This window comes from Pholcus phalangioides, unplaced genomic scaffold (assembly GCF_987345545.1).
Source record: "Pholcus phalangioides strain wild (caught in Gottingen) unplaced genomic scaffold, Ppha-v1.0 ptg000011l_1, whole genome shotgun sequence".
NCBI classification, from domain to species: domain Eukaryota; kingdom Metazoa; phylum Arthropoda; class Arachnida; order Araneae; family Pholcidae; genus Pholcus; species Pholcus phalangioides.
Window position 1 is genome coordinate 57,107,499 of NW_028301604.1, and position 22,520 is coordinate 57,130,018.

At 33.4% G+C, this 22,520-nt stretch overlaps 1 protein-coding gene across 2 annotated transcripts in view; it reads right to left on the reverse strand.

Moving 5' to 3' along the window:
- Positions 1–16,882: 16,882 nt before the first annotated feature.
- LOC149080616 (RYamide receptor-like) overlaps positions 16,883–22,520 on the reverse strand; it is a 74,197-nt gene continuing 68,559 nt past the window's right edge. Inside the window, exon 5 of one of the 2 annotated variants that reach the window (XM_089239764.1) lies at positions 16,883–21,383. In XM_089239764.1, coding sequence (XP_089095890.1) covers positions 21,174–21,383 — 210 coding nt within the window. In that variant the 3' untranslated portion in view covers positions 16,883–21,173. The remainder of the gene's footprint in view (positions 21,384–22,520) is intronic. The other variant, XM_089239765.1, reaches the window with a different exon arrangement.

The window sequence follows — 22,520 nt, forward strand, 5'->3', positions numbered from 1 at the left end:
AAGGCTGCAAATTAGAAGGATGTGATGGAACTGGACTGGAAACACGTCGGACAGAATGAAATGTGATTTTACGAAGAACCGAAAGCAGACAATGCAACCGATGAGCCAAATGTCACCGAGGATGAATTCGACTAGTAAAAACAGTAATTTTTCCATTGAAAAAATGTTAATTTTGCACTACTTTAGAAATGAAATATTGAAATGGTATCATGAGTTTTTATAGAAAGCTACTCTTCCAGAAAGTGATTAATCATAATTTTATAGGGAAAGGGGGTAGCTCCAAAATTCAAAAATTTGCTCTAGCCCGTAGGACATATTTTTCATGCTAATAGAACCAAATCATGTAAAAAACGAAACTGATTGAATTTTTATTGAAAGTTCCTTTACAAAAACAAGAGAATTCACCTGGTAGAACTCTTTTTTAGCGTTTATAGAATCACCCTCGGGTATTGTTAAATTGGATTCGAAACTAATTGGTTGCATAGCCATTTGGATCAAGGTATAATTTTTTGTCTACCAGACACACAGAACAATTATGGTTACAGAGCAATTGCCAGTTTTTAAACTGAAAATTATCTGTGCGTGTACGATGTAACTGAAGATCATTCTAACTGAAATCAGAATAATCTAACACTCTAACTACATAATTTACCCTTTAGTTTGTTTGTTATGTAGTGCTGAAAAATTATAAGCGAAACACATACAGAGAGTAGTATTATGTATTAATTATAATTTCAAGTGAGTTTTTCTTAGAATCGTATACCAACTTTTTATACGAATACCCTGTCCTAAAGAACCCACGTAGGAAGCTGTTACCCTGTCTCTCCTATAGCCAAAAAAACGTACGTTTCTGAGTGAGATATTCGTTGCAATGTTTGAGTTCAAAAATTGGAGAAAATTTGGAAAAAACAGCATAAACTAATGAACGACGCTTCTTTCCCTCGTTTGTGCTGTTCTTTCCCAACTTCTCTTCAATTTTTAAAATGCTATATCTTAGCGAATATTGCACGAGGAATATATTTTTTGGCCTCAGGAGAGACAGGACAACAACTTTCTAACTGGATTTTTGCGGAAAGGATGTCCGTATAAGAAGTTAATTTTTATAACTATACAACCTCTCGCTATATGAATGACGTATATGAGTTCTGCACTTCATTTGAATACTTTTTCTGATTGTTAGTATGCCTATAGGATCATTTAATCATTTTTGTCGTACCACAGTCATTTTCTGCACACGAGGACTAATTATACCGGGATCTACAATTTATTGCCGATTTTGAACGGCAGCTTTTCCGAATGGCTCTCAACGAAAGGTTGGTGCGCTAACCCCTCGATGTGGGACTCCCTGTGGTAGCAATCTTTTCTGTGGTCATGTCGCCATTTCTGTTGTACCCGTGTGCCAGAAAGGTTTCTGGCAAGGACGAACCGGGTATCGAACTCGCGACATCTCTAAACATCCTTCAGTACTTTAGGCGATTATCTTACTGACTTATGATACCGCGCCCATGTCTCTAGGACCAACAGTTCGTCAGTGAAAGGCGGCAAGAAGAATTATTAATAGCTCTGTGTAACAAGCAAAATAACGTTAACGAGGAAAAAATAATTGAAAATCATTGTAAATATATCAAAAATCTTCAAAGTTACCTAGTCATAAATATCCAAGATGGAAAATTTTAATACACATTTTGTTCTTATATTATAGAAGTATCACTCAAAAAAATCACGCATTTATATTTATTCTGAAACTTGACATTGTAAAAAACACAACAGTTGCCATACTACAAAAATTAATTTTGCTAAACAAATGTTTTGTACAATATTTTTGTTTAAGAACTAAAAACAAATTATATATATTCCAAGAAATAAACCATGACTTTCGTAAATAATGTTCTAAACATAAAAAATAGTTTTTGCTAGAAAACAGCCGACTCAGGTATCGTCTCACTTGGGATTTTATTAACAAGGATTTAAACTCTCTCACACATCTTATTTCAATGTTCGGAAATAAGAATGCATAGAGAAAATGTCCGGTTTTTGAAAAGAGAGAGATTTCCCCGAAAGCAGAAGATATAATTTCTTTTGAAATCGAATACGATTTATTACAAAAAAAAATAAAATTTTCTTCGAGTATGAAGTAGTTGTCATTTTTTACAGTATTAAGAACTTTTTGATACTTTATTTTTTTTGTCATTGATTTCACAGTTGAACAAGATTATATTTCATTCTTCCAAACCTGAATATAGAATCTTAGCAAAATAATAAGATTGATTAATTTTGTTTTTTGCCGTGGAAAATATTGTCTTTTTTTTCTCGGGCGGAATTGTATGTTTTCTGGAATAGTTATGCGTTTGTTGGCAATTCAGCGCTCTTTTGTCAATATGCTGGGCCTACATTCATTAATCTCTAGCGTTGGTCAGTTTCTTACCTTACTCGTTTCTCTTTTTTTTTCTTACTGTTCTCAATGGGCAGCCTTGCTGCATGTATGTAGTGCTGTATATCCATTGTCACATCCCATTATCACTCACTGTAGTTTTTTGTTCGCTGCTGCAGAAGTAAAGCCAGATATTGTCTATTTGCTTGTTTCGCTAGTCAATTACAATGTGTAGTCCTCTACCATACGCTATCTCAATATTTGCTCTTTCTATGAGGATCTTCGTGTGATTTCATCCTGGATACGCGTGTTGCTGATTACCTCCTCAATCTTGTTCATTTGACGACGCTAAGATAGTATGTATGGCATTAATGGCATTGCTTACGCACTGATCGCATTGCATACAAGGTGTCCTGTAAGTCCTATTGCACCTTTATCTCATTAACCCTCTGCCGTAAAGGTATGGTTCCAATTTAAAAAAAATGCCTAAATGTGTTCATGTCAAAAACGAAAAATCTAAATTCCTATACGGTCCCACGTTCTTACAAAAACCAATTAAAAGGGTGTTGCCCTGTCTGTCCGGAGGCCCACAAAAAAATCCATGTTTCCAAATGCAATATTCGATGAGATGTTTAAATTAAAATATCGGAGAAAAGTTTGAGAAGGGCAACATAACCTAACGGACAATCCTCTTTTTTCTCATTTATGCTTTTCTTTCCCAACTTTTCTCTGATTTTTGAATTCCATCAACTTGGCGAATATCACACTTGGAAACATGAATTTTTTTTTTGTCTCAGGAGAAACAGAGCAACAACTCTGTAATTGGAAGTTAGAATACTGTATTTTCACTGTCAAAAATGGTAGAGAGTGACTCCTGAACATGTTTTGAGCATTTTTTAAATTGAAACCATACCTCTACGTCAAAGTTCATGCGATAAAGTCCGAATTAGGACTTACAAGACACCCTGTATATAAATAATAAATGAACAGTGGAACTCTAAATACACAAATAAAAAAAACAGTAAAGTCTAAATTCGGTTCAATAATTTGTTTTAACCGTAGCATTTATTTCGCATCCCATTATAGTTTGTCTTTCTCACATTCTCGTGTTGAAAAAAAAAAGAAAGAATCCGATAAAATATTTAAAAAAAACTGAAAATTGTTGTTATTCAAATTGTTCAAGAAACTGTGACTTTGTTGTGTTTCTTAAAGAAAACTTTTGAGGTTGTCACCACTGAATACATAACCGTATTTCACTCCAAAAAGCGGCAAATGAAATAGAACTTTCTATATTTTATTGTCCTGAACAGAGCTTTCTCTACTTCTAGATGACTTGTCCAACAGAATAAATACTGGTTTAAACTGTTTTCGTAAAACCTATACTGTGCCATAGAAAATATTTATTTTTATTCCACTTTTACAGTTACTGGCTCGGGAAAAATTCGAAGTCAAATTTATAGCAAAGTTAATATTAACTTGACCTATTTGTAAGTGTAATTTAATCTGTGCTAAAGTGCACTCAACTCCTGAGAGATGACTGATATATTCATTCGCCATGCTATTTGCGACGGGCATGAAGGATTTATTTGAATGCATATCAAAATACAATACAAATACAACGCCACAACAGGCAAATTGCCCAACGAGGTGGCTGACTTAAGAACATCATGGATCCCCGAGCCATTTTTTGGTGGCCCTACCTACTACTACTACACCACACATGCACCCCCCCCCCGCGGAACCCCCCAACGAATCGGTACATGCGGGAATGTGCGTGTGCGTGTAGTGAAACCTGACGTGAAGTTTTGTTGTTTCGCTGTAATGCTTGTTATGTGTAGTGCTGCCATCTGCCACTAGTTTTTCTACTATGAGTGAAGTGTTATGATTGAATGATTTATCGTTGTAGGACTGTTGCTCTCTGTGGCGAGACTTTTTAACGGGGAGATCGGCTCACATTTGCGCCTTGAAGTTGGGAACCACAGAAAACCAACTTCAGCCGACCACCACTGTGGGGTTCGAACCCGGATCCTCGCATCGCGAGTCCGTCACTATAACCACTCGACCACCACAGCGGCCACAAAATAAAGAAGACACGAACATTGACTAAAATCAGAAAATTTTGTGATAATACTTACTGGTCTCGATTCTAAAAAAATTCAATCAATCATATTTATTTTTGTACGTAACACGTAAACGTTTGGTTGAATTTTCTTCTTTCTGTCATTTAAAGAAAAGAAATGATTAAGAGAGCATATCCAGATGTGAATATTTTCATTTAACACCAACTTTTATACTAGATTTATAAGCAAAACAAAAAATTTCGATCTTCAGTTCATCTTTATTCAGTAGACTCGATCAAATCGTTTAAAAACTATACCAACATATATTATGTGACAAGATGGCAAAAAAGTACTGCTTAGATATATAATATTAAATATAAATTTAGTGTTTTTAATAAAACAGTTTATCTTTAAATATTGATTGTTGATATTGAGTAACATAAGTTGCTTCGTAACATATTGCTTCTGCCTAAATATAAAAATGCGATAACTTTTATTTGGTTGATTCACAAGGACGTTGAGAAATGTGGAAAAATAATATTTGGTAGTTTAGTCTTGAAAACGGGTCTTAGTGTTTCTTTGGAAAACATCATCAATATTTTATAAATAATTATTTCTTGTTTAAAAACAGTTGTAGATTTGCTAAAAATAATTTCAATAATTAAATAATGAAGCAAATAAACATTTGTTAAAACCTATTGGTTATTTTTGGTATATTCAAGGGATTTTTTTGGGAAGACCAGAATAATTTTTGTCACAAAATGGATTTCCAAGCTATCGATATAAGGTTGAAGACCTTAATCATAGGGATTCTGGTCGACGTTTATCGAATAAAAAAGAATGAAGTGGAGTACACGTAGGTAGTCTTTTCGAAGACAAAAGAGATAATGGTGTGAGAGGTTCTGATAAGGAAATTCGCAAATTGTTCTCCATTACCCTAATGTAATGAGCCGGGGATTGAGCTGTATGTAAAGAATCGATACCATTTCCTTTACTCATTTTTTTCATACACAAGTGAGTGTATGTATCACATGGAAAATGTGAAGCTGGGGTCATTTTCTTCTAGAAGCGATATGATCAACTAAGTGATTTGATGACGCTTGCTCAGCAATGTATTATGCAAATATTGTATACAGATCTACTGCAGTTTTAGTGGGTTGTTCAATAAATTATTGAATAAAAATGGAAATTTTTATTTAATTTCAAATATGTTATGTTTTTTCAATGCAATTTTTTTACGAATAAATCATGCCCTTTTTTCAATGCATTAAATACGAATGCAGCAATTTTTAGGCCTAATGTGCATGATATGCTTTTGTTCATTGTAATCGTCAACATGTAGTTTAATTTAGTTAATGTAATGTCAATCAGTTTGCAAAGTTTTCTGTCATTTCATTTCAACCAGAATGGTAATAGCGAACTCAAAAGAAACAAAAAAGAAAAAAATTATTTCAACGCGGATAATGCTATAAATTTTTCCCCCTAAGGATTTACTAAGTAAGAAAATTTTTAATTATTTTCTTTGAACTGGTGGCATCGCGCTTTTTAATACAAATTCGGCACACTTCCGTGGATATTGCACAATTTCATAAACTAATTTATAAAAACACGATGCTGTTTGCTTACATTTTTGAAGAACAGAAATTAGTCTAACTATTGTGATGAAATAAATTGCATTTATTTAATGGGGCGTAATATTAATTTCTAAACGTAACATTCCATGTATGATGTCAAGTTGAAAAATAACCTTTTTTACCCCTGAGTCATTGCAGGAAAAGGTAATAGATATTGAAGGAAAGATTAAAAAATAGAAATTTCTTCATCATTTTCCAATTCAATTTTATGTGAATATATACATATCGCTTCGCGAGCAAGGCGAATTCAGTCGAACAGCAGTTACTCAAATCCGTTCACCAGAGACCATTTGGAAACCTCGTTAGTACCTAAGCGTCTAGCAATCCCTGATTGTAATTAGTAACTGCGTGGAAACGAAATTATTGAAAAAATAATAATTTTGACAGTTTTGTATAAATCGAGTTTGATTTTTTAAAAATTAAAACACATAACGTCCCAAATGAAAATAGAAATTAGGGTGTGCATTTTTTTTTCATTTTATTTGGTTAATAAATGAATCAGCAATTGCATTTCATTACTCGTATTTCCTGGAATAAGTGCCAGATAGGCAAAAACACAATAACTTGAAGCATTTCAATACTCTTTCCATTTTGGGACAAAGAAAAGCGTAATCTTAAGAAATAATAATAATAGCCAGGACGTAAATTGAATCGAACTTTGTAATGTGGCTGTGATTCCCAATCAGCATGTTATTACTTTAGGATGCCGCGAAAGTGCATCGATATTTAGGGGTGCTTTTTCGTGATATGATAAATTGTTATTCCTTGTTCTGCTTGTTCTGACGAGCATATATTACGAATTTCATTACGTTTCAGTGAAGTGAAGGTCTATTTTCACATAAAATTGAATTTCAACATTTGTTGTGTATCTAAGTTTTGTAATAAGATAATAAATGCGATGCAGTAGAGTCTCGAAAATCCGAGCCCCAAAAGTTCCACTTTTCAGATAATCCGAGAAGAGGAAAAGAAGACATTGAAAATTTTCGAATTCCCTTCTTTTGAGACCCTCTTTCTTTCCTTTTTTTTTCTTCCAAGAACAAACTTATTTATTTTTTCCCCAGGAACACTACGTAGTAAGTACGTAATGTAGTATTTTCAGTTTTTGAACTGAAAGGGACTAGGGAGTTCTCAGCTCTATAAAGAGTAACTTTGGTGTAATAGAATAGTAGATACACTACTCCCTTGAATGGGCGTAGCAATTTTAACTTTCGGGGGTCACTGAGAAAGAGGAGCAGGGAATTTTGTTATTGTTTTTCGAATAATTCGAGTTTTTCGATGATCCGAGATGGCTTCGGTCCCATTCACCTCGAATAATCGAGACTCTACTGCACTTGACTCACGTTTCTCGATGAAACTAATGAAGTGTTGTAGTCTTACTCTGCTTACTCTACTTTTAAAAGAGGCTTATTCAAATATATAAAATCCACGTGAGCATAATACATGTACAGTCAAATCCCGTTTTAACGAATACCGTTATAGCGAAAAAATCTCGTTATAACGAACACTTTTCTAACCCCCCAGATAAGTTTACATAGGAACAATGCAAAAACCTGGAATTCTTTTATAACGGAATATTTTTTTCGTTATAATGAAGTGATTTTTCTGGTTTCTTGGAGTTCGTTATAACGGGATTTGATTATATATATATATATATATATACACACACCAATACAACATCTTACTCGAATCAAATGTGATTAGAATGGTTCATTTGCATTTAAAACCAGACCTTCATCGTTTTTATTTATAATTTCTAAAGTATACATAGTTCGGAATTCTTGCAATCGTATCTAAGAACTATTTCACGTTTAATATTTATATATGATACATTTTTTAATATCTATATGTAATACATTTGTTCATTTTGTACATTTATATGTGAATCTGACCATGTGATTGTTTTAAGAACGTATTCTTTATTTTAGCATTTAATGTGAATGTTTGAATGTGAATTTTGAAGTTTTACTTGAAAAAGATTAAAAAATTATCCATCGTAAGCCACTGCGAATGTGAAATACACAGTTTATAATAAGTAATTTTCATTTCCTTCTACCTTCCTTCTACGCTTAGAGAGGATATTTACTGACACATATTGTACACTTATTTTTTTTGGAATAATTTTTGGCCTCAAGTACGACATAGGTATTATTTTTCTATCCGAAAGAGGAACTTGCTGGAGCTATAAATATCAATTCAATTAACATGGTGGTGCTTCATTACTGATTTCAACGATCGATTTTTTGAGATAAAATAAATATTTATTCCGGATCTTATTTTCTGAAGGCTGTAGGAGATTGGTTCACTATATATAAATATTTTTATTTGTTTGCAGTAATACAGAACTATTTCTCTTTGCAACAAGCATCATTTATGATTCCTACTTAGTTTCAGGTCAAAACAAGATAGGTAGTTCGTAACGTAAGAATCTGTTAGTTTTTTTTGTTTTTCATCTGAAGTTTCTGAAAAATAAGAACTTGCAGAAAAATTGGTGTTTGCATCCTACTACTCTCTTTAGATAAGCACGGATGCCAACTAACGTCATTTTCGCTTATCATAAACAAACACTGAGCAGAGGATTTCACTAACATAAAGTGAAATAGAAACGGGAAACCCTGTCCTACCTTCAAACATGAGCCGCATTCCAAAGATTAATACGTGTCGGCAAAAGTGTTCTGTTAAAAGCCCAGCGAAAGGAATCGAGAGTTGAAAAATAAGAATGTTGAATTCATCTGACTTTTGTCGCTGCAAATAGTTTTCATCCAAAAGAGGAAATATTCATTCCTTCTCACATCAAAAGTGCACCAGACCAAGACACAAACATGGAACAAATGGTGGGAGAAATACGGGAAAAGAAGCACTACGTCACAGTTATTATTTGCACATAACACCCTCGTGTAGGAAAATAGTTTATTTTCAAATATATTACTTTTTTTTTTTAATTTTATGTGAAAATGATTCAAGGAAAATTAGAATTTTCTGACATGGCTTTTCAAAGAGATATGCGAGCAAATAATTATATTATAATGATGCATGAACAAAAATACAGATACATCTTAATGAAGAGATGTGTGACTCACGTGTGAAGCATAGTAAGTTCGTTAACCATATGTGGAGAGATATCGCACACTATTTCCTTTCATTCCAATATATTTATCTTTATCAGCGGAAGCTTCTCATTACGGAAACTTTTAATTTAATTTTAAAATGACATTACTCTTTCTTTACCTTCATAACTGCATTAAAAATTTTTAAGGTTTTCTTTTTCATGTCTTCTTAATAAGTCAGCTTTGCGTAGGGCTCAAAATATACAGGGTGATTCAAAACTCAAAGTATAAACTTTTAGGGGAGGTGGAAAACACAAAAGGTAGAAAATAAAACCGAATCACATAGGAATTTATGACCGAAAACCCCAACCTGATCAGCTAGAGGATAAACGAAGATGCAGAAATTACAAGTCAATAATGGGTGGAAAAACTCTTTATTTAGCGATACTTTACACGAGAACAGTACGTGTATAGGTTAAGTTTCACAACAAGTGCTCAAAGTTCTTACCATCCACAGCTATGCACGCATCACAGCGGCGATGCGTTGATTGTCGAACCCTTTCAAAATTACCCAGCATTTCACGGACGTTTGCAGCTGCGACGGAGATTCTTGCGAGTGAAAGGTAAGAACTTTGAGCACTTGTTGTGTGAAACTTGATGTGTACACGTATTGTCCTTGTGTAAAGTATCGCTACATAAAGTATTTTTCTAACCATTATTGGATTGTCACTTCTGCATCTTCGTTTATCCTCCAGCTGATGAGGTTGGGGTATCCGGTCATACATTCCTGTGTGATTCTGTTTTATTTATGTGTTTTCTACCTCGCCTAAAAGTTTATACGTTGAGTTATGAATCACCTTGTATTTACTAAGTATGCTTTATTGTTTTTTGAAAGTAGCCCTGATAGTTTTATTCTATTTGTATAATCAAACAACGCTATAATAAGATTTTACAATAAAATGTATCTTAACGATATACAGTATATTAACAATTTTGTTGAATCACATTTAGTAATCACTTCTCAGGAACATCAAACTGTTGTGACGTTCAAGGCCGGTCGCCCACTAGAAGATACCACGAGTAGTAACAGTTCGCTTGTATGCGCAAGACTACGGTCTCTATCGTGTATTGGAAACTACTACGAGAGATAACAAGTCACGTATAAGCGCAGGACTACCATAACTGTCTTGCGCATACACGCTACTTGTTCCGCAACTTCTTTAGCACCTTCCAGTGGACGAGCGGCCGTAGTCTTGCTCATACACGCAACATGTTATCGCTCGTAATAGCTTCCAGTGGAAGACCAGCTTAAAATGTGAAATGTACCATGTTTTTACACATGATCATTTTATAAGCACGAATGAGGTATTTTTTAGACTGAAAATGTTGAGATAAATGTTCAGTGATGTTGTTGTTATTGTTATACGAATACTAGTATTATCAGGGTTCAAAATGAAGTTCGCATGTCCCTCTACTTTGCTAAAGCAGTAGGCGAGTATCCTGAGGTCCGGTTAATTTGAATCTTGCGTGAAATGACTACTGTTCATTCTAATGGTATTAGAACAATGCTTTCAAAACCGTAATGTTCAGTACGTTATTTTTGTATTCAAGCATAACAATGTACAGGGTGGTACCTATGTAGCATAGTCCAACCCAACAGAAATAAACCCAGAGCTTACTTTCTTTCCGTAGCTTGCAATATAACATGGCTTTTGTTTTTGTCACGCAGTGTAGAATGCATCAAAAGAGGAAAATCAAAAATAAATGAATTTACATACATTATTTTAGCTCTGAACGCAAATTTTCTATTGAAGAAATAATCCAATTTTTGCCACGTATTTTGCACGCTGCTTTATTTATGCTGCATTTTTACATGTTGCAATTCTATTTCCGGATATAGTTTCCCCGAATTCCATATCGACGTAAATAGTATATTGGGTTTTATGAACTCAAACGTTGAGAAAAATATTCTCCAAGCAGAAGAAAATTGAATGTGTGTTATATAGTAAAATTTCATTTCCAAACGTAGACATATTTTCAAGATGTATATGTCTTGGTTCACGCGGACTATAGCAAGCCTATAACCTGAAAATGAATATTTCAATATTATCATCATGAATATATATTTGAATACAAAAAATTGTCGAAAAGATTCTGTTGTTATCATAGCCCACAAAAATTCAGATGTTTTATTTTTGCATATATGTAAATTTTCTTTTTGTGTGTGTGTGTGCCAATTCGTTTCTATTAGAAAAAAAAGATGTATCTGTATATGGATAAATATCCAAAGTATCTGTTTGATAAGAGACGGTTAAAAAATATACTTTTCTGACTGTTTCTCAATCCTTGTGCAATCTTTCCATGTAAAACACAATAAAATAGAAATCAAACAACATAAAGCAGTCAGCTATTTTAGCACTGAAATGAGAGATTACTTACCATGAACCGTTGTAAAATTAATATGTTCATGCGTGAGAGAATCTAGGAAAAATTGCGTGTTTTTTAATGAGATTCTTGGTTCTAATTATTTTAAGTAAATCTAGTCTCCGAGATCCCAGTACTCAATTATCTTTATGGTGCTTGGGAAAAATTAGGAAAAACAAATGACTTATCAAAACGAAGGTGTTTAAATTATTGTCCTTGTAAACTTCTAGCACTAATTGCGTTGTAGAAGACAAAGGAAACCACTAATTATGGTGTATTTGTTAGATTTACTTTTGGATTACTGAAAATAAAATCAAAATGCCATGTTTTTGGATATTAAGATTTCCATCTAAGGCTTCTACGTGAAAAGAAAAAGCTAAAAATACTGTTCCGTAACAAAGTAAAATCAGTTGCGTAAATTCAAAATTGTTGTTTTGAAACTGTTTCTATAACGATAAAGAATGACAAACTAATTATCAAATGTGATCTTAATTAAAAACATAGGAGGAATGGAAGTATGTTTGTGTGGGCATTTAATATTTTCGATAAGCCTTCTAATGAGCTTTTCCAAACAAAAAAATACATATAAATTTGCAGATTACTAGTTGACCACCTAGAGGTGTTTATATTTTTATTGTATATATATTATTATTTTTTATTATAAGGTATTTGATGGTAAAATATGGTCATTTGTTAATATATGCAACGTTTCTGTATTTTTTTCATTTCTAACGGAATTAGAAATTTGGTCCTCTCATGCTGTGCAGCTTTAATGAGTAGAGTTTCACCATATGGTGCGAGAAATGCCATTTGGAAAATCATGTGATTTTCTTACGGTACGTTTCTATTTCTTCTCAGCTTCCGCCATTCCAAAATATTAGTTCGTTAGTTATGACATGCGCAATTTCCAATGCTCTATCAGCTGCATTCATTGTAATTTCACACTGTATAAAATTCTATCTATCATGTAGTTTTCTTCAAAATATTTGTAGTTGTCTTAAGGTTGGTGTTATGGGCAGGTATGTTATATTGCACTACGCATATGCGAATATCAAATTTTTTTGTTAGAACTTTCAACTGATAGGTCTCTAAACACACACCCCCCCCTCCGATTTCTATTCACTAAGAAGAAAGAAAAATGACTTATCTGATCGAAATGTGTCTCTAATCAATTTTAAAAAAAATTCAATTTTTCATTCATTATTTTAATTTTATTTGAAGTTTAGGCGAAATTTATTTTCTGAACGATGTATATGTTTCTTTTTCGTATTTAATTTTCAATTAAAAGTTTGCTTTGGTGAATAACTTTTTTAAACTAATAATTTTTCTTGAAAATTGCTAATTTGTTGAGGACTCTTTGAAAAACACGATTTTTCATATTTTCTGTTGAGATCATTACCAGCCGTGAAAAAAAATCTCTCTTCTCATTATGTTTTATCTTTTAACAACATTTCAAAGTTTTTATCGTTTTTTTTTGGATTTATCAGACAGGCCTCAGTAAAAATGATTGAAGCCAAGCATTACCATATTACCTCCACCTATCTCCTACGTCATAAAATAGAAAATCTTAAAAAAAAAGATTTCAAATTTTAATTTTTAAGCCTGAATAAGCTTTTGGTGTTTAGCAGAACACATGAAATTTTGATCCGTGCTATTGTAGGCGTTAATCAACAGATGGTTATGACGGTTATCCAAAAAAATTAATAAACAAAAATGGAATTTTCCATTAGTTAATTTGTGAAACTAAATAAGCTTAATACTTGTCATCCAAATTAAAATTATCAATCAAATTGTAGATACCAGTATTTTTGCTATACACCATATTGTTACAGTTCGGATAAATATACAAATACAAATGGGAACGCGATTTCTTGATTTTTAGACTTACATTCGCTCACATGTCACACGGGAATCTTTTAAGACAGTAAAAAATAACTAAAAAATAGCCGATAGGTGGTGCTGACGTACACAATGTCAAAGGAAAATTACACACATAACGAACAGAATGCCTCCAAATCGTTTATTATAGCAGTCTGGGTTCCATATAACCCCCACCACCACAGCAGATAACAAATTGCAGGCGAGTTACAAATCCTGCAAACTGCAGAGTGCAGCAGGGCCACATACACAGTTTAAACCGGTGAACTAATTGGGGATTAGGAGCGCAAGTTCTTATAATCTTTTGCATATTTCCACCGAAGTCGCTCATATCAGCGCCACCTATCAGCTGTTTTTAGTTATTTTTTTTCCAGTTTTAAAAAAGTTTCCATGACCTAGTGATGCCAACCCTGCAAACCGTTTTTTATTTCGGTTATTTTTCCGGTTTTCGACCATTTTTAAAATTTCTACGGACTTTTCTCCCCACCCTGTATCTGTGTCAACGATATAAATCTTATTCCAATATATTCCCATGTAAATGAATAGAATTGTAAAATATTACCTCCGATATTGGACAACCGAACCATAGATTTCGGTTGCTATCGACACAAGTGTTTCAATTTAATGGTTTGTCGAATTTTGGATAATGTAGGCCTAGCTTACATTGGTTTTATTGGGTTTTTTTTTTTTTGACTTGAACTGATTCTTAGCTGTCTCGTTCATGCATTTGATGAAACAACCAATTTTGTATTTCTTGGTGCATGCTTCTGAATATATTTTGTTCAATATTGAGAAATTATGATTCTTCTCTAAAACTTTCCAAAACAAGTTTGTGATTTTCCGCTGATTCGATTGTAAAATTGAAGATACCGAAAACTGACGAGTATGCGAATGAATCATAAAAACACGTTTTTGAGTCAATACTAAACTTGATAAAATAGTCTTTGCTAAACTTGGAGCTTTGGTGAAAGGTATTAGTTCATAAATGAGCCAAATGAAGTAACCACGTAGTAACTCTTACATTAGTCACAAATTACAAAGTTAGCTAAAAATGAAATTACCACAAACAAATATAAACCAAAAATCAAGTAATAATTTATGAATCCCGAAATTGAATTTTAGAATCGGCTTGTCAATCTCAGTTTTTGAAATGTTTGTTTTTAGCTTCAGAAAAGTGATGTTACTACCAGCATTATGGAAGAATGTAAATCTTTCTTTCTACGTGGCAATTACTTTTGCATGAGGCTTCACTTCTGGTTCACAAATGAACTGCAATAAAATTTACGTACAGTAAGTAAGTAAAATCACAAAAAAAGAGAATTTTCTGAAAGTATAGAATAATGGGTAAAATGTGACGGATATATTTTTTTTACAAGATTTTTGTCAATACACTCGCACCGAAATTCTATCAAACAGAGATTAACAAATTTAGACAAAAACACTTCAAAGATTAATACTGGCCATGATGGAAATTTCTGTTGGAAATTAAAGAATTGATTCACCAAACTCTTTCAACTAAAGTGAACGTGTTTTACAACATTCAATTGCAATTGCTAAAATAATTTCCGAAGTTTCCCTATCGGATACCGATCAGAACTATCCCGCTTCTGGCTATAGTTAGTTTCACTGCATGGGTCATCCTATTCTTTACCACACACTCACACGAAGCAAACACGTACCTCTTCTTAGTCTCCTTTTTCTGAAGTATTTTTTCTATGTCTATTGCGTCAACATTGATTTTATCCGAAGAAAGATTTCGAAGAAGTCAATGCTCTCCTCCCACAGCAATTTTTTTAATGATTCTTTTCTCAGGGTGTGACAAGAAAGACAGCCACCTTGAAACATTTTTTTAGCAATATTTGGGGAAAAATATATGCCCGAAAGGAAAGAAAAGTTACACAATATATTGCGTATTTTTCCAAGAAAAGCAACACATTGAAGTATTTCTGATATTCTTGGTATTCTTTACTTCTGTGTCATTAAACGATTTTTCCCTGTTGCTAATGGCTTCAGGTAAAGTAAGCTATCGATGCGCATTTATCCTTTTAAACGTTCGACATAATTCCTTCAATTTTGAAGGATAAGAGGTTATTTGTCTGTCTTAAATTACAGGCATATTGTAATCTTTAAATTAATAAGATAAAATCACTTACACTTGTGTAAGCAGCTAATGCTTCTTCTACGCACGGGTGTGCGTGTATGAAATATTTTTCTTTTTTCTTTTTCAATTAACAAATTTACTGAATCTAAATTTATTTTTAAAAAGTTTAGGAGAAAGAACATTTTATGTAATACAAATATGATTTTCTGGTAAAATCCAATTCCTAAATCAAAGGAATTAAAGATTTTTATCACACCATGGTCATTTTGTCCAGATAAAGACTAATCAGACCAGGCCAAAAGTTTACAGCCCAACCAAGATTGCGTGGAATGTATTTCAAAGGGATAATATCAATCTTGAGCTTAATCGTGAAAGTCAGTAGATTATTTATCGTAATCGAAGAAGATATATTTGAACAGTAGGATGAACTTTTATAAAAATATATTTAATTTTTTTATCTGTAACGTAATAATAATAACTTTGATTTCTCATGTGCACACTCCTTTAAGTTGTTTTGAGGAATACGTCTTATTTTCCATGTATATAGTATGACAAATCAGGCACAAAATACGTAAAAAAAGTGAAAAGCATACTATAATTTCTAAACTACAAGTAAATAATAAAGCACGGCAACAATACTTGTAAATCACTATAAAGAGATGAAGCCTAAGGCCATGTAATCACGTGATAAGCAAAAAGTGGTGGGGCAATGTGGACAAAACAAATATTTTGGCGAGTGGAATTCAATCAGCATAACTCGTGAACACGAAGTCATACAGCGGTAAAAGTTGTGTTGTTAGGTTTGTCTTGTAGAGAACTAACCATATATTTACTGAAATCTTGAATACTAACATATTATTATGTCTCAACGCGTGGAATTAGTGACACCGATAGAATAATGTGCACCTTGCCTGAAATTATGCTATAATTTTTCAAAACAAATGAACATTTCACGACAGTGCAAAGTGATTCGAGAGAAAGATCTAATGAGACTAATGAATGATAATCTAAGGTCATGCAGTTACGTGATGGGTTGGAAGGAACATTCATCACGAAAATAAATCAAAAGATAAATATATTTATCCTTTCACTGTAAGATAAACTAATTTAATGTTCCATCTCAACACACGCTACAGACACCTCACGCTACCAGCAGCAGATGACGCTACGAAGACGTATTGTAGATCGTAAAAAATACCTTCAGCCTTGATTGACACAGCACACGACTGTATTTTGATGATCCTTTGAATGAGTAACTTCTGAGATACTTAAAAAAATAAACACCAGTGTAGTACATCGAGTTTTTTCACAAAATAACAAAACGACGATGATGCTTTCAGTCATGCAACACTTTATTTGAATGAAAATCTTATCTCAAAAACACACACATACACATATAATATGTGTTATACGTACATTCATATATATAAGCTCGGTGATTCGCATACATATACATATACACGCATATATATATATTTATATATATTTTTCATTCAAACATACATGCAAGTTGAACTTCTGATATAGTACCGAAATGTGATAACTTTAATAACAATTCTCTCTGACAATTTTTTTTCTCTCCAATTCCCGATTGAACTAACAACTAGCTCTAATGTATAATCCGCATTTTGTTTTCTCAATATTTTTTTATTTCTCCTTCCTGTTAATTTCATATGATTTGACGTAGCTCTTAAAAAAAGAATTGCCTCAATATTATGTTTCATTCAAGAAAAGGTTTTCATCTCTGTCTACATTTTCATCGTAAAAAAACTTCATTAAATTGAAATAAGTATTGAAATGTGCCTATAATTTTTTAATTGATAATATAATTACAAACATAATTTCAATATTCATATGTGACACCATCATTCGTAAACAAAAAAAACTTGCTCTCAGAGAACGTAGAGTTGAATGTGTTTCTTTAAAACCTTTTTAATTAAAGTTGGAAACTTTCTTGTCAGACAAGTGTTATATGAAAATCTTGAGAGATAAACAAGGTGAAGTATACGCAAAGCTAGCCTGAACGTTTCAAGTCGTGTTCCTGAAACCCTTTTTTTGTGGTTTCGTTTCCCCTGTTAAATTAACAACTACTTCTTAGGGTAATGTCTTTTTTCCCTTAAAAAAACTCGGAAAAAAATGTTAAACTGCACTTCTCGGAATTTCTTCTAAAATATAAAATAAAATGCTGAGAGAAATAAAAAATATGCTAATTCAATTGACTTTCCTTTTTTTAAATCTTGGGAATAGAGTGACGTCGATTTGCTTTTGTTTGATACTTACGTATGTCTGCAGTGATTAAAATGATGTCTGCATCGTTGAATACAAGGATCTACTACGCAGTACTACAGGACAGCGTAATTCAAAGGGAAGACCTTGACATTATATTCAGCTTGAACGTTAGAGGTATCACAAAACTAAAACAAAAAGATATTTTTCCTTTTTCCTTTAAAGAAACATTTCTTAGAGTTTCTTTTAAAACGTCAGACGAGTTGTTTACGATCATCGTTTAATCAATTATGGTAGAAATATATGCTTATATTTTCTTGCTCTTCCAAAATGTTTCCTGAGACACGTCAATCTTTTCATAAAATGATTTACAATTGCTATAAATTATTCGTTTCCAGGTCAAAGAAATATTTGAACGATAAAAAACTAGTGTCAGTCTTAGAATGATCATTGAACACTGGTTAAGAATATTTTGATGTGAAAGAAACTGTAGTTTTGTATAAAAGTTCGCGTTCATTTTTATATAAAAACATGCATTGTACTAAAGAAATATATTTCTACAGGAACAGAAAGCGTTATGAAAATCAATTTTTGGCTACTTTCACGATTGAAAAGCCACCACTTTCCATCTTTCTCGCTTATACCAAATTTTTCGTTATCTGCCTTGCTTAGACACTATTTTTTTATGTGAATAAATTTTTGAAATTAGATATCAGCCCGGACCGGCTGCATCTCTAAAAATTTTATATAACAAAAATACTTAAATGCTCATATCTCAAGTAATATACAGGGTGTCTCAAAAATATTTTGGCAGAAGTTTATGTGAGGTAGATATCATTTAAAGGATTGATTATCGCATGGGAATCCATAATAATCGGAAACGTAACGGAAAAGTGGTAGCAGAGGCACATAAAGTTGAAATGACACGACACAGTGATTACTGTGAAAAAGATTTTTGGACACATTTATAACAAATTCAGTACTCTAGAGCCTCTGAAGATCCCATAATCAATAGCACAAATTTTCATACACAGGCGCAAACAAACGGTGGTCCGGTATATGTGTGGGAAGTGCTCTTGATGAGCTTTTTCATTCTCTCAATGTGTATGTCTTCCGAGTTCATGTGCATTCTCTTCGTACGATAATTATGCTCTAATGATTCGCTCGAATGAGCAAATCAGAAATGTACGCAACGCCACCTACCGGCTAACGGTGACGTTTCCGGTTATGGATTCCCAATCTGATTCTTTTAGATGATATCTGATCCCCACCCCCAACATTTATGCCAATATTTTTCAGATACTCTGTATAAACATGTTAAACGTTTTGGCGTTTTTGGTATCTAAGCATAGATCCCGCTAAGAGAAATCGAATGGCATTTCATTCGGTTGAATAGGTCTCTTGGTTTGAATTTCAGGCTTGCGCCACACTTCACTAACGAACTTGTTTTACGCCATATAAGCGCGATATGAACTACCAGCAAAGGGATTCCACATAGCAGAAGAATGTTGCTTGATATTTCAATCCACGTACATACAAGGACAAATTCAAAAACAATAAAAGAACAAAATCAAACCAATGGAAATGTGGTGTTATATTTTTCTCTTTCGTGTAATTCAACTTTTAACCCCTTTTTTTTATTACTCTGGTTTGTTATAAATTAAAAAAAAAGTAAAAAAATACCTCCAAACTATGAAACAAGTAAAATTAATGCATAATAAAAAGCGATTACTTCTGAGGGAAATTATAGTTCTCACACAGCTTTTATGTGGTTAAATACATATGCTATGCAATTCTGTTTACAATCGCATACTCAATAAAATTATGATATACAAAAGGAAAACTGAGCCACGGCCCGATGTATAGACTCCGTATTCTCCAATGGCCGTGATGACGCATAAGAGCACGTCGCATCTTGCCGCACGAGCAAGTTTCCATCAATTCAGATCAGAATTCACCTCCATCTGTTCTGTCTCGAAAACTATGAGAAAATAATGATAGACTTCTTCAAACAGTGACACCATACTGATCTTGTTCTAAGTTCGCTAAAACAATCTTGCGTAGCAGTACGTGTCACTGCTCGCTCACGCAGCTTACGCCTTGCAAACTGCTTTCGAAATTTGATTGGACATGCACGAGTATACGAAATGGCACTGTATGTACATTTAGCTGAATTTGACTTACGTGAGACTATCAATATAATCCAGAACTGCATGCTTAGGCACGCGACAGGGAGTCCAGAAGTTAATGGGAATACCATACTTTCGTCGGAGACAGCCTCTTCACTCGTTTCGGAATTTTATTAGTTTGCGTTTGTAAATTATGACATTCATCTTTAAAGGGCCAAAGTGTTAATGCATTTTTCAAACTTTAAGTAACTATCGGTGGTGAAAGTTACAGTATCACCGATCGTCGAGTTTTTGCAATATCAGTTATACACAGAGTCGAGTAAAAACTTTTAAACAACCTGCAGGATATGCTAAAATAGCAAACATATGATAAAAATCAATATAATTAAGATACATACGCAGCCAACTACTTAAGAGGATGATAACATTACATAAAGGAGGGGTTACATTGTTTTGGTTTTGGACTCTGTATAGGTTTTTGAAATAATACCCTGTAGTTTCAAAACATTCATTCTGACACATCAGTTAAGAAAGTTAAACCACATAAACGACCTACTAGTGGTTAATTGGAATGAATCGAATCATTCAAGTGTCCACACATACTTATTTGGAAAACTAAAACGCTTGATCAGACTCCAAAACTGCCAGAATAGTACCTCTAGTTTCATTTTGGGTAAGAAACTTTATATAGGCACACTCTTTAGTTTAAAATATCTACATCGAATTCATCAAAATATTTCATGCCATACTTCATGATACTTATAACATCATGATCAATTATTCATCATATTACAATGCTAATTAAAGGCAATATGCCGTTCTCACAAGGTTTCACTATCATACTTCTATTTTTGATTGAAACGTTTTTCAAAAAATTACTTTCGCACTTCGGTACACGCGAGCAAAATAATATTTTTAAATGGATTTAATATGCGGTTAGTATAAAAATGATTACTGGACGCAAAGACGTTTCACACGAATACAGATGCACTCTGTAATAGTGAACAAAAATTACATAGATGTACATGCCGATATCTGCTTTCTTTCTTCATGAAAGCACACAAACTACCAAAGACTAAAATCATGATGGCCACTTACCATTTGATAGCGTTTTCTGCACACACACACAACTAACATCATGCAATCCTAATAATATATGAAATACAACATAAAGTCGTTTGTACTCAAAAAGTTCTCGATTAATAACATTTTCAAACATTTATCATATCCTTTACATCATGACGAAACATTCAAACGTATCAATTCTTCCCGTTCTTCTACCGTGTTATTTTGTCATTGTTGTTAATCATTTGTCATCGTGCAGGGCTATGTCTGACGTTGTTGTCTTTTGCAGAGACCTCAATGGCATAACGTTGCTATTATTCCTGACAGAGCAAGTGGATAAAACCATGGTGGTTGTTCGAAACGAGCTATGGTTACGAGTAGGTTTGGCTCCTCTGTAGTTGCGACGTCGTGGTAGTATGTAGCAGCAAAAGAGAAGCTGCTTCAGATCGGTCTGAAAAGTATAAGAGATGAACATTTCTAATGAAAATGCATTTAGTTCCTTTCCTGGCATACAAAATAAATAAATAAATATATATATATATAGACACTGATATTCGAAATCGAATAAGAGTTAAATTTTCTGAACATAATTTGTTATTCGTAACTCGAAAAACAAAAGTGAGCAAACATGAAAATATGCTGATTTTTAGGTTACAAAATCATACTAATAATTGCTTAGTTTTGAACAAAAAATATGCATAAAGTATATGAACCAATTTCCTGACCCTTCCCCTATTTTGTGTTATCTAGGTGGTTTTTTTTTGTCAAACTTAATATTTTTTGTGAATTTATATACACTGCTCAAAACAATTAAGGGATATAGCCATTTCGGCTATAAACAACAGATCGAGGAATGTTTTGGAGGCTGAAATGTGATTCAAAGGTGTATTATAATACGAGGAAAAATGATCACACATGCAACAGGGAATAATCAAATTCTCTTCGTGTTTTATGCGAAAGAACAGAAAATGCACTTTTTATGCATTTAAAAAAGAGATTTTAAAAAATTTTTTTCGGATGAATAAAAAGGGTTTCTGGTCGACCATCACGTTCATCTGAAGAGGCGCCAACATGAAGAAACATTGGGGGGGGGCTGAAAATCGCCATTCGTGGCTAAAAATACAAATTTTTCTAATAGCTCTAATACTTCGTATTAGAAATGATAAAGCTATTAGAAAAATTAGTATTGGAAAAATTAAAGCTTCTTCGAACGGAAAGTAATGTTTAACAACTGTGATGCATGGACTAGCAGAAATTATTGATGAGGGACAGGTATTCTGCCCCACTTCTGCTAAAGTGCGGTTTCCAGTTGTTAAGCAGTTTGTGAGGGTCATACTGGAACCTGGAAAACTCAGGCCATTTGAGCCCTCCCCACAATAAATTCAATCAATTTTGTGAGGGGTCTGAGCCCCCCCCCCCCGCAAAAAAAATTCATGAATATGCAATGGAACTCACCATTCCGCCCCCTGCGTACGAACTCGAGTACGCAGGAGGCGTATATACGGTACGAATGGCGATTTTCAGCCCCCCCCCCCACCAATGTTTCTTCATGTTGGCGAATGATGAACGTGATGGTCGACCAGAAACC